General features: G+C 50.9%; 1 protein-coding gene across 2 annotated transcripts in view; it reads left to right on the top strand.

Moving 5' to 3' along the window:
* Positions 1–13,657, top strand: part of AHCYL2 (adenosylhomocysteinase like 2) — a 99,224-nt gene that overhangs the window by 59,912 nt on the left and 25,655 nt on the right. For both annotated transcript variants that reach the window (XM_068169467.1, XM_068169468.1), the window contains exons 2-3: positions 2,883–2,991; positions 12,933–13,076. In XM_068169467.1, coding sequence (XP_068025568.1) covers positions 2,883–2,991; positions 12,933–13,076 — 253 coding nt within the window. The remainder of the gene's footprint in view (positions 1–2,882; positions 2,992–12,932; positions 13,077–13,657) is intronic.

The following is a 13,657-nucleotide window of genomic DNA, read 5'->3' as shown; positions in this document are numbered from 1 at the left end:
GTTGGACTCCTAAATCTGTAAAGCTGCAGATCTTAAAGGCTTCACAGCTTCTGCTTTGAGCTTCAGCCTCTGCAGGGGTCTTTAGGATTTAGCAGGACAAAGTCCTTTAAAGATGGAATCTTGCTGGAGCATCTTGTCTGGACCAGGCTTTTCCCAAGAAAGGTTGGATCAGATGATCCTTGAGGTCACTTCCGACCTGATTCCAAGTTGATTGTTACCTTCAGAGGTTTCCTGGTGTGAGCTGAATGCGTCCAACGTGGGACTAAATCGCTGTTCTTGTACCCTTCTTGAATGTCCTCATCTGTCCAGCCAGGCTGGAAGGTGACACATCCTGCTGTTGGTCACCTTGTTTGGTGGGGATATAAATTGGAGTTTTGGGTTGGGTGAGTCAAGGTGTGGTTTTTCTCCTGGTTGGATCAAGTGCTGAGATATCAAGTCACAAATAAAGGCTGTCTTCCTGGTGGACCCTTCACATGTCCATGTGATACAAAACCTAGCAGTGAATGAAGGTGGGTACAGGAGATGACTTAAATCAAATTCCAGCATCTTTTCTTGCCTGTTTGAAGGCTAGAGCCAAAAGATGTTGGTGAAGCATCAAAGAGCAGACCTGAACCTTGACCTGGCCCCTTCCCAGTGTTCTCTCTTCTGGTGCTTTGTGCAGCTAAAGCTAAACCAATCGTTCAAACACTTGAAGGGGCTGAGGGCAGGATTTATTTTCAAGTCTACTTTAGTTCTACCTAATTTGGGTGATAATTTGGCTCCTTGGTAGGTCCTTGGCCATCTTAGATGTGAACTTGGAGAGCAATTATCACTGTTGTGGCGTTGTTCGAAGTGGTGGCACTGAGTGTCCTGGATAAGATGGAGTCGTGTTGAATGCCCAGGATGAGACGGAGTCATTGTGTTGAATGTCCTGGATGAGATGATGTGGGGAAGTGAAAATGTTGATTATGGGATAAATCATTCACCCTTGGTTGGGCTTGCAGCCTGCTCCAGGCCCGGAGGTGTTAATTCCACCACAGACTCTCCAGTGTAACATGAGCTGGACCTGTTTTTTTTTCCCCCCTCCCCTGGGTCTTTCCTGCTCCGGTGTCGTTCTGTTGTTTGCTTTAAGATTAGCAGAGCTCCCAGGTCCTGCTGCAAATCCTCTCCTGAGTCCTTTCCCTCCTGCCCAACAGCCTGTCCTTGGAGCAGCTCAGTGTTGGGTTGACTTTGAGTGAGCCACCCAAGACCTCCATCACTATTTTTCACCACTTACTGTCCCCCAAAAGGAGGTACCAGCACTGCAGCAGCATCCACTCACTCGAAGTACAATGTCAAGTGCTGCTGCTTAAGCTTGAATTGGAGTTCCCAGGTGGGGATCAAATTCTTCCTGGTTAGATGACTTCTTCAAGTGGGTGTAACTTCTCCACAGCCCTCGAGGGGCTGGCTAATGGGCACAGTAGAGGTGTTCAGTAGTTTGCAGATGTGAATGTTTAACCCCGTTGTACCTGCTTGAGTTGCTTTATGGTCGTAATAGAGACCGAGGCAATTTGCACCTGCAAGTTGTGCTTCCAATTTCACAGAATCCCAGGGAGGTGTGGGGGTTGGAAGGGACCTCTGAACATCATCCAGTCCAACCCCCTTGCTAAAGCAGAGTCACCCAGAGCAGCTGCCCCAGCATCACAATGGCCAGGGGGGGTTGGAAGCTCTCCAGACAAGGAGACTCACAGCCTCTCTGAGCAGCCTGCTTCAGAGCTCCACCACTCTCAGAGCCAACAAGCTGCTCCTGGTGGAACCTTCTGGGTTCCAGTTTGTGCCTCTTGCCCCTCGTCCTGTTGCTGGGCACCACTGACAAGAATCTACCCCCATCCTCTTGCCCCCCACTGGTTCTTTAGCTATGCAGAGCATTGATCAGATCCCCTCTGAGGCTGTTCTCCAGGCTCAACAGGGCTCTCAGCCTTTCCTCCTCACAGAGATGCTCCAGGCCCCTCAGCATCTTTGGACCCTCCTCTGGAATATCTCCAGTAGTTCCCTGTCTATCTTGTTCTGGGGAGCCCAGAACTGGACCTAGTTCTCCAGCTGTGCCCCACTAGGGCAGAGTAGAGGGGGAGGAGAACCTCCCTCAACTTGCTGGCCCCACTCTTCTCCCTGCCCTCCAGGACACCCTTGGCCTTCTTGGCCATAAGGGCACCTTGCTGGCTCAGGGTGACCTTGTTGTTCACCAGCACTTCCAAGTCCTTCTCCATGGAGCTGCTTCCTAGCAGGTCACCCCTCACCTGCAGGGCTTTGTGCAGGGGGTTGTGTCCTTCTTAGGTGCAGGACACCTGGAGATTCATCCCAAGTTGTGACTGTGGTGATTCCACAATTCTCTCCAACTTGAACAACCACACTTGGCCAATCTACACATGACTTCATTTATGCACCTCACCCTTCATTTTTTGAGCTGCATTCCCTCCCTAGAGATGTTCAAGGCCAGGTTGGATGAGGCCTTGAGCAACCTGGGCTAGTGGAAGGTGTCCTTGCCCATGGCAGGGAGTTTGGAACTGGATGATCTTTAAGAGCTCTTCCAACTCAAACCATTCTGCCAATCTGTGGAGGTTAGCTCTTAGGTTAAATACTTTTCCATGCTTCTGCTCGCTAAGCTCCCAACAGTTACAAAAGCCTTGGGTCATGTCTCCAATCTCAAGATTTCTTACCACAGAGTGCAACTGGAAGCTCTGCTCCTTCCTTGTAGCGGTTTCATTGTTGCCTTGTGTATGTCATATGACCAGTAGGCATTGCCATTCAGCCAGGAGCTGGGATGGTGGAATTGTCCCCCTCAGGCTTTGTTCTCTTGGGATTCATGTCCTCTGTCAGACTGTTGGGTTTTGACTCCTCATGGGATGATTCTTTTCCTTCAACAGATCCAGTTTGCTGACCAAAAGCAAGAATTCAACAAGCGCCCGACGAAGATCGGCCGCCGCTCGCTGTCCCGCTCCATCTCCCAGTCCTCCACAGACAGCTACAGCTCAGGTGAGGCACAGCAACTGCTGCCACCACAGGCTTCATCGAGGGGTTCCCAGCTCTGCTGGGTCATTGGGAGTGTTGGAGGGAAGGCATGGAAAGAGGGTTGGCAGGTTTTCCTCTTGTCTTCATATGTAGTGTAGTAGAATACCAGAATGGTAGAGGTTGGAAGGGTCCTCTGGAGATCATCCAGTCCAGCCTCCCTGTTCCAGCAGGGGCACCCACAGCAGCTTGCCCAGCATCACAGTGGCCAGAGGGGGTTGGAAGCTCTCCAGACAAGGAGACTCCACATCCTCACTAGGCAGCCTGCTTCAGAGCTCCACCACTCTCAAAGCTAACAGGCTGCTCCTGATGGAACCTCCTGGCTTCCACTTTGTACCCATTGTCCCTTGCCCTGTCACTGGGCACCACTGATAAGTGTCTGGCCCCATCCTCTTGCCCCCACCTTTTAGCTCTTGCAGAGCATTGATCAGATCCCCTCTGGGGCTGCTCTTCTCCAGGCTCAACAGCCCCAGGGCTCTCAGCCTTTCCTCCTCACAAGGATGCTCCAGGCCCCTCAGCAGCTTCCCGGCCTCCACTGGACTCTCTTCAGTAGCTCCCAGTCTCTCTTGACGTGGGGAGCCCAGAATTGGACCCAGGACTTTTTCCAACCTAATCAATTCTCTGATTCTGTGAAACTTTGGGCAAGTGGTGGACCTCCTGTTTGGTCTTTCTAGCCACACTTAAGGGAACTCAGTGGAGAGGGAGGTTGGGTTTACTGGGTGGTTTTGGTTTGGTTTACATTTCTGGGCTCACCTGGAAGCTTGATTCATCTGCACTTACACTGGGTGGTTGCACAGCTCTATCTAGGAGCCATCAGGCTTATGCCATGGAAAACATGGACCAGCAAAATATTCTTTGGTCCCCTGGAGGGGCTCCAGTTGTGTTTTCTTGGCACATGCATTGTTTTCAGCATGGACGACTGAACCTTCATTCCTGGAGCAATCTGTGAAGGTTGTGAGGAATGAGGCACTGGAACAGGCTGCCCAGGGAGGTGATGGGGTTGCCATCCCTGGAGGTCTTAAAAAAAACAGATAGGTGTGGCACTTCAGGACATGGTCTAGTGGTCATGAAGGTGTTGGGTAGAAAGTTGGATGTGATGACCTCAGAGATCTTTTCCAACCTTTATGATTCTAACGTACTGTTGTGTGAACCTCTGAACACTTGGAAGGCTTAAAGTGCTCCTTGTTGGTTGTTGGGCCCCACACACATGCCTTGTGGGTGCAGAAGTGGGATGAGAACAGCAGTATCTTGGTTTCAGGGTGATTGATTTCAGCTTCCTGATGTTTCATAACTCTCCAAAGGTTGTGCAGAACAGACATCCATCCAGGCTGGATGAGGCTCTGTCCAGCCTGATCTAGTGTGGGGTGTCCCTGCCCATGGCAGGGGGGTTGGAACTAGATGATCCTTGTGGTCCCTTCCAACCCTGACTGATACTGTGATACTATGACATGAGGTGCCCACAGCTGGGCTGTGGGAGAGGAAGGTCACCCCTTTTTGGCCATGAACAATGGCAGTGTGAGTGGATCTTCAACTAAAGTATCAGCAAATCTAAACTTTGCTCAGTTTAGGCCTTGACTTGGTCTTTGCTGGGTTGGGATATGGGCTGCAAGTGTCTCTTTTTACCACTCACCATTTTCCAGTGGATAAAGATGGCTGAGACCTGCTGCTGCATTGATATTGTGGAAATCACACAATCACAGAATGGTTTGGGTTGGAAAGGACCTTTCAAGTCCTTCACACAAGCCAGAAGAGGAAGTAATCATCTTGCTGGGTGCTGTAGGGATGAGAAAGCCATGGTCATGCCTGGGGGGAAGGGTTGGCCTCCTTAGTTTAGGTTTCCTGCTATAAAAGTGCTGACAGAGCTGTTGGGATGATGGATAAAGGGGTGATTGGCCTTCACTCCAAGCTCTCTGACGAATATCTTGGAGTCATTCTCCATTTGAGGGCTCTGGAAAGCTGCAGCTCTTTGGAAGCACTGGTGGGTATTGGTAGGACCTTGGGTTCAACCTGTGGTTCCTATGCTCAGCTGTAGAATCATGGAATTACAGAATGGTGTAGGTGGGGAGGGATCTTCCTGGTCTTCTAGTCCAACCTCCTGGCAGTCAGCAGGGACATCTTTGACTAGAGGAAGTTGCTCAGAGCCCAAACAACCTCTCCAGCAATGATCACAGGGGTAGGGCATCTACCAGTTCTCTGGGCAATGTGGGAGAGGGTCTCACCAACCTCACAGAGAAGGACATCTTCCTTCTATCTAGTCTGAATCTGCCTCTTTTAGTTTCAAGCCATCACCCCATATCATGTCACAGCAGGCCCTGCTCAAGAGTCTGTCTTCAGGTTTCTTTGCAACACGTTTAAGTCCTGAAAGGCCACAACTGCTGTTCAGATGGTGTCTAGGGTCATAGCAATACAGAATCCAAAAGGCTGGAAAAAACCTTGAAGATCATCAAGTCAGATCATTCTCTAACTCTACCAAGTTTGGTGCTAAACCATGTCCCTCAGCACCTCATCTCTGCAGCTTTGGAGCACCTCCAGGGATGGGGATTCAAACCATATCCCTGGGGAGCCTGTTCCAGCATTTGAGAACCCTTTCAGGGACAAAGTTTCTCCTGACATCTGATCTAAACCTCCCCTTGAGGCCAATTCTGCTTGTTCTATCTCTTGTTCCTTGGGAGAAGAGACCAATCCCTGCCTGGCTCCAGCCTCCATTCATGGTGTTAGGGAGAGCCAGAAGGTCTCCCCTCAGCCTCCTTTCCTCCAGGCTAAACAAGCTCTGTGGCTTAATGCTGCTCCCCAGTTATCGTGCTCTCCTCAATCCAATTTTGGGCATCTCAACATGGTACTGAGGAACCTTCTCTATCCCAGCATTTAACTGGGTGTTTCTAAATGACCAGTGGGGAAATTTAGGTTGGACAGGAGGAACAATTTCTTCCCCTTGAGGGTTGTCAATGCCTGGCCCAGGCTGCCCAGAGCAGTGGTGGAGTCCCCATCCCTGTAGGACTTTCAAAGCCATGGAGATGTGCTGCTGAGGGACATGGTTTAGTGGTGACCTGGCAGTGCTGGGTTAAGAGTCAGACTTGGTGATCTTCAAGGTCTCTTCCACCCAAATCCATTCTGTGATGCCATGATTCTAAGAGGAATGGTCAGATGGGGAACAGCAGGACGAGTCTTGGAGTCTGGACCCTTCCAAGGTCTGCTCTAGACTTCTTTTTCATTTTACAGGAAAACAAGAGCAAAATTTACTCTATTTTAAGTGAAAAATCTGTTACTTTATATCATCAATATTAATTTAAACAATGGTAGTCAATCACCATCATGTTTTCTGTGTATAAACATACTCACAGAATAGGGCTTGGAAGGGACCTCAGGAGATCATGGAGTCAAACCTCCCTGCCAAAGCAGGATCACCTGGAGCAGGTCACACAGGAAGGCATCTAGATGGGGCTTGAAAGTCTGCAGAGAAGGAGACTCTGCAACGTCTCTGAGCAGCCTGCTCCAGGGCTTCAGCACCCTCACAGTGACATTATTCCTCATTTTGATGTAGAACTTTCTGTGTTGCAGTTTGTATTCACTGCCTCTTGTCCTATCACAGGATAGCATTGAAATGAACCTGGCCCCTTCTTCTTGCCCTCCACCCTTCAGATATTTATAAACATTAACAAGAGCTCCTCTCAGTCTTCTGTTTTTCACACTAAACAGTCCCAAGTCTCTCAACCTTTCCTCATCTGTCAGATGTTCCAGTCCTTTCATCATCTTCATTACCTCCATTGGACATTCTCCAGTATCTCTGTCCCTCTTGAACCAGGGAGTGCAGAACTGGATGCAGTTCTCCAGCTCTGGTCTCACCAGGGCAGATCCATGCATATGGTGCTGTGTATTGTGTAGCACTAAAACAACATAGAAACATTTGGCTTCGAAAAGACCTCTAAGATCATCAAGTCCAATCATCAACCCAACAGCACCACCATGACTATTAAACCACATCCAGAAGGTCATGGATGCCCCCTCCCTGAAGGTGTTCAAAACCAGGCTAGATGAGGCCTTGAGCAAACTGGTTTAGTGGAGGGTATCACAGTATAACTAAGGTTGGAAGAGACCTCAAGGATCATTGAGTCCAGCCTGTCACCACAGACCCATGACTAGACCATGGCACCAAGTGCCACATCCAATCTCCTCTTGAACACCTCCAGGGATGGTGGCTCCACCACCTCCCTGGGCAGCCCGTTCCAATGACGAACGACTCGCTCGGTGAAGAACTTTCTCCTCACCTCAAGCCTAAACTTCCCCTGGCGCAGCTTGAGACTGTGTCCTCTTGTTCTGGTGCTGGTTGCCTGGGAGAAGAGACCAACCCCTTCCTGGCTACAACCACCCTTCAGGTAGTTGTAGAGGGCAATGAGGTCACCCCTGAGCCTCCTCTTCTCCAGGCTAAACAATCCCAGCTCCCTCAGCCTCTCCTCATAGGGCTGTGCTCAAGGCCTCTCCCCAGCCTTGCTGCCCTTCTCTGGACACGTTCAAGTGTTTCGATGTCCTTCTTAAACTGAGGGGCCCAGAACTGGACACAGGACTCAAGGTGCAGCCTAACCAATGCAGAGTACAGGGGCACAATGACCTCCCTGTTCCTGCTGGCCACACTATTCCTAATGCAGGCCAGGATGCCATTGGCCCTCTTGGCCACCTGGGCACACTGCTGGCTCATGTTTAGGCAGCTGTCGATCAGCACCCCCAGGTCCCTCTCTCTCTGGGAGCTCTCCAGCCACTCCAACCCCAGCCTGTAGCTCTGCATGGGGTTGCCGTGGCCAAAGTGCAGCACTCGGCACTTGGACTTGTTGAATGCCATCCCATTGGACTCTGCCCATCTGTCCAGTTGTTTGAGGTCCCTCTGCAGAGACCTTCTGCCCTCTAACTAACATCTGCTCCTAACTTGGTGTCATCTGCAAACTTGCTGATGACTGACTCAGTCCCCTCATCCAGATCATCAATGAAGATGTTAAAGAGGATGGGGCCCAGCACTGATCCCTGGGGGACGCCACTGGTGACTGGCCGCCAGCTGGATGTGGCACCATTCATCACCACTCTCTGGGCTCAGCCCTCCAGCCAGTTCCTAATCCAGCACAGAGTGTAGTGGTCCAAGCCATGAGCTGACAGCTTAGCCAGCAGTTTGCTGTGGGGGACAGTGTCAGAGGCCTTGCTGAAGTCCAGGTAGACCACATCCACAGGCCTCCCCACATCCACCAGACGGGTCACCCGATCATAGAAGGAGATCAGGTTGGAGAGGCCGGACCTGCCCCTGGCAGGAGGGTGGGAACTAGGTGATCTTTAAGGTCCCTTCCAAGCCAAACCATTCTATGAATCTGTGAATCTTTGTGTAGCACTAAAGAATAGAATACCTGGCTCACTGGAGATGTCCCAGAGGACTGGAAGCTGACCAGCGTGGTGCCCATCCACAAGAAGGGCCGGTTGGATGAGCCAGGGAATTATAGGCCTGTCAGCCTGACCTCAGTGCCAGGCAAGATCATGGAACAGGTCATCCTGAGTGCAATCACACAGCATTTACAGGATGGCCAAGGGACCAGGCTCAGCCAGCATGGATTTAGGAAGGGCAGGTCCTGCCTGACCAACCTGATCTCCTTCTATGATCAGGTGACCCGCCTGGTGGATGTGGGGAAGGCTGTGGATGTAGTCTCCCTGGACCTCAGCAAGGCCTTTGACACCATCCCCCACAACAAACTCCTGGCCAAGCTGTCAGCCTGTGGCTTGGACAGCAGCACTCTGAGCTGGGTTAGGAACTGGCTGGAGGGCCATGCTCAGGGGAGGTTTAGGCTGGATGTTAGGAAGAAGTTCTATACAGAGAGAGTGATTGCCCATTGGAATGGGCTGCCTGGGGAGGTGGTGGAGTCGCCGTCATTGGAGGTGTTCAGGAGGAGACTTGATGGGGTGCTTGGTGCCATGGGTTAGTTGTTTAGGTGGGTTGGATTGGATGATGGGTTGGACACGATGATCTTGAAGGTCTCTTCCAACCTGGTCTGGTCTATTCTACTCTACTCTATTCTAGTTGGAGAAGACCTCTGAGATCATCAACCCAACACCCCCATGACCATTAAACCACCTCCAGAAGGCGCAGCCTCTCCAGATTAAAGCCTGCCTACCATCTAGGTGGCATTTTTGGTTTTAAACAAAATTCTTTTCAGCTCCCAGCCCCAAACCCTGTGATTTTAAAGCCACCTCTCCACAGATTAGTTGTCTTCAATGAAATAATCCTCCTGCACCTAATTAATCCTTCCTCCTGCAGTCCTTGAGATACAAGAGTTTGCTCTTACGTAAGACCTTCTTTTGTTCTCCTGGTCCTTCAGGAGCTGCTGTAGGCTTGTGGACGCAGCAGCAGGAATATTTTGCCCTTTGCAGGGTCAGACTTGCCTTTCCCACCCTGCTGAGGATGGAGACTGTGCAGAGAAATTCCAGCAATGCCTAATTCTCCTCTCTAAGAGGATTAAGACCCGAGCGGGTCTCGGGGAGCCTGGCACATGGACAACACTAAGCTTTTTCTCCATGGGATCATTCAAGTCCTTCACACAAGCCAGAAGGGAAAGTAATCAGCTTGCTGGGTGCTGTAGGGATGAGAAAGCCATGGTCATGCCTGGGGGGAAGGGTTGGCCTCCTTAGTTTGGTTTTCTGCTATAAAAATGTGGACAGAGGCATTGGAATGATGAATAAAGGGGTGGTTGGCCTTGACTCCAAGTTCTCTGGAAGATATTTTGGTGTCTTCCTTCATATGAGCTCTCTGTAAAGCTGCAGCTTTTTGGAAGCACTGGTGGGTGGTGGTAGGTCCAACTCTGCCTGTGGTTCCTGTGATACTGTGTGAGAAACACTCACCTGTAGAGTCATGGAATCAGAAAATGGTTGTGATGGGAAGGGACCTTCATGGTCATCCAGACCAACCCCCCTGCAGTCTGCAGCTGGAGCAGGTTGCTTAGAGCCCTAGACAACCTGACCTGGGGTGGTGCAGGGATGGGGCATCTATCACCTCTCTGGGCAACCTGGGCCAAGGTCTCACCATCACAGCAGAGAACATCTTCTCCCCAGTCTAAATCTCCCTATTTTGGTTTCAACCCATCACCCCTGGTCCTGTCACAACAGGTCCTGCTAAAATGTCTGTCCCCATCACCCTTCCTGCTGCCTAGTTCCTTTGGCAGAGAACTGCAGTAGAAAGTTGAGAATCTGGACTGGTTGTTGGGTAGGAGGACACCCTTGGGTGTTTGCTGTAGGTCATCCCTCTTGGGATGAGGCTGTCTTAGATTGTGCAGCTTTACAGTGGTGGTCCTCTTTTGCTTGGAGAGCTGGAGCCCATCTGCTGTGAGGCTAGGCTGAGAGAGTTGGGATTGTTCAGCTTGGAGAAGGCTCCAGGGAGACCTTCTGATGGCCTTTCAGGTATTAAAAGGCCTGAGAAGAAAGCTGGGAACAGACTTTTGAGCAGAGCCTTTTGTGACAGGACAAGGGGTGATGGTTTGAAACTAAAAAGGGAGGTTCAGTCTGGAGAAAAGGAGGACATTTGTGACACTGAGGCTGATGAGACCTTGTCTCATGTTGCCCAGAGAGCTGGTAGATGCTCCATCCCTGGAACCATTGCAGGTCAGGTTGTCTGGGACTCTGGGCAAACTGCTGTTGTTGAGGATGTCCCTCCTGACTGCAGAATGGTTGGGCTAGATGACCTTGGAAGGTCCTTCCCTACCCAAACCATTCTATGGTTCTATGATGATTGAGACCCGTTATATCTCCAGGCAACCTGGAGTGGTGTCCTCCTAGTGACTACTTTCCTTCCTACTACTCCATGGAACCTTCCCAGGCAGCAACTTGTGGCCATGGCCTTTCCTGAGGAATGCTGGAAAACTGAGAAAATCCAGCGAGTGGGATCACCACCAGCATTGAGCAAGGCATTCATGAGGAGCCCTGAGCAAGGCCTGGGATCACCAGCAGCATTGAGTAGGGATTCCTGGGCTGCCCTCACCATGCTGGCATTTGAAATGCATAAGATCTTGAGCCTGCTCTTCCTGGAGTAAGGAGAGCAGCAGTCTTTGAGTGTCATAAGTACTCAGAACATCAGTAGACATTTGGGTTGGTTGTCTTCTAGATGTAATTTGGGATGAAGGACACCTTGTGTTGGGATCTTGTACTTGATCCTTGTCCATGTGCAGAGCTCTGGGTAGGTGAGAGAACGGCTGGCCCAGGTGGGCAAACCTGGATGAGGTCCATGTGCTGTTACTGCATTCACCTCTGGAATCCTCAGCACAGGAGAGACATGGACCTGTTGGAGCAGTGTCAGAGGAGGCCACAGCAATGATGGGAGGGCTGGAAGCCCTCTGCTGAGAGGCCAGGCTGAGAGAGTTGAGGTTGTTCAGCCTGGAGAGGAGAAGGCTCTAGGGAGACCTTCTGGTGGCTTTTCAGGACTTTAAGAGGCTAAGAGAAATCTGGGGACAGACTTTTTTATCAGGGTCTGTTGTGACAGGACAAGGGGTGATGGTCTGAAACTGAAAGAGGGAGATTGAGACTGGAGAGAAAGAAGATGTTATTCATGATGAGTGTGGTGAGAGCCTGTCCCAGGTTGCCCAGAGAGGTGGCAGATGTCCCATACCTGGAACTGTTCTGGGTCAGACTGTCTGGGGCTCTGAGCAACCTGCTGTAGTTTCAGATGTCCCTGCTGACCACAGGAGGGTTGGGCTAGATGACCTTTAAAGGTCCCTTCCAAGCCAACCCCTCCATGATTCCATGAGAGATGGGAGAGGACCACAGGCAAAGCATGAGGACACGAGCCCATGGGAGCCATGGCCAGTGTTCAAGCTGATGCTCTCTGGTGTGGTGTCAGAGTAGAGGTAGATGAGAGTGAATCGTGGAATCCCAACATCATGGGGGTTGGGAGGAACCTCTATAAACATTATCCAGTCCAACATCCCTGCTAAAGTTGGGTCACTCAAAGCAGGTTGTCCAGGGTCACAATGGCCAGGTGGGTTTGGAATCTCTCCATAGGAGACTCCACATCCTCTCTGGGCAGCCTGCTCCAGAGCTCCACCACCCTCGAAGGCAACCTGCTTCTCCAGATGGAACCTCCTGGGTTTCAGTTTGTGCCCATTGCCCCTTATCCTGTCACTGAACACCACTGAGATGAATCTGACCCCATCCACTTGAGTAGCCTACCCCAGGGCTCCACCAGGTCATTGCAGGCAGAAGCTGCCTGTGGGGAGTAGTTGTAAGGAGATCCCAGCTGAGGAAGGAGGGAGTTGATGTGCATGTAGAGAAGGACATCTGTAGGGCAACAAGGCTGGTGAGAGGCCTTGAGCACAAGCCCTGCAAGGAGGGGCTGAGGGAGCTGGGGTTGTTTAGCCTGGAGAAGAGGAGGCTCAGGGGAGACCTTATTGCTGTCTACAAGAGGGGATTGGATGTGGCGCTTGGTGCCATGGTCTAGTCACGAGGTCTGTGGTGACAGGTTGGATTTGATGATCTTTGAGGTCTCTTTCAACCTTGGTGATACTGTGAACTACCTGAAGGGAGGTTGTAGCCAGGAGGGGGTTGGTCTCTTCTCCCAGGCAGCCAGCACCAGAACAAGAGGACACAATCTCAAGCTGTGCCAGGGGAGGTTTAGGCTTGAGGTGAAGAGAAAGTTCTTCACAGAGAGAGTTGTTGGCCATTGGAATGTGCTGCCCAGGGAAGTGGTGGAGTCTCCATCCCTGGAGGTGTTCAAGAGGGGATTGGACATGGCACTTGGTGCCATGGTTTAGTTAGTCATGAGTTGTTGGGTGACAGGTTGGACTTGATGATCTCTGAGGTCTCTTCCAACCTTATTGATTCTATGATTCTATCTGCAGGTGGTTTGGCTTTGGGGAGTCTTTCGTTGTGTCTCTGACCTGCTTTTCTTCCTCCAGCTGCCTCCTACACAGACAGCTCTGATGATGAGACCTCCCCCCGAGACAAGCAGCAGAAGAACTCCAAAGGCAGCAGCGACTTCTGCGTCAAAAACATCAAACAGGCAGAGTTTGGGCGCCGGGAGATTGAAATTGCTGAGCAAGGTAAATGGGACATGTTCCCCAAGCTCCACCTTGGCCTGGGCTGCCTCCTGGACTCTTTCTTCCACCAAATCCTCTTCTTGTGAGGTTCAGGATGGTGGTGATGCCTTGACAACCACGTGGGAGAGCTGGTGGGGGTTTGAGGGATGGAAAGGGGTTAGAGGGTTGTGCTGGTAGCTCCAGCCAACCATCGACCTCACTTACAGCTGGATGGGTTTGGTTAAAATCACCCAAAGTCCATAGCAAAGACAACTCAAATGTTGAGGGAGATTGGAGAGGTGAAGTCCCAAGTCCTCCTCAGTCTGAAGCAGTTTTTCCTCCAGCCTCAGCTGGGAATTCACAGGTAGAAACATGAAAACCTGATGGTGCTACATCCTAAATAGTAACCTCAGAAGGTTTTTGGGTCACAGAATCTACCAGGTTGGAAGAGACCTCAGAGATCATCAAGTCCAACCTCTTAGCTCCTTCACATCTGTCCCATATCGTATTTAATCCTTGCTCTCACCCTTTTTTGAAGCTGCTGCAGCTGTCCAAATTCAGAAAGGTACCAGAGAGCTGGGCATGAAGTGATGCTGGTGGTTTCT

The sequence above is a fragment of the Melanerpes formicivorus genome, unplaced genomic scaffold (genome assembly GCF_026170545.1).
Source record: "Melanerpes formicivorus ecotype bairdi unplaced genomic scaffold, bMelFor1.0.p_v2 SCAF_3, whole genome shotgun sequence".
Taxonomy (NCBI): Eukaryota; Metazoa; Chordata; class Aves; order Piciformes; family Picidae; genus Melanerpes; species Melanerpes formicivorus.
The sequence above is the reverse complement of the archived record's forward strand: the minus strand, read 5'-3'. Positions and strand labels throughout refer to the sequence as shown.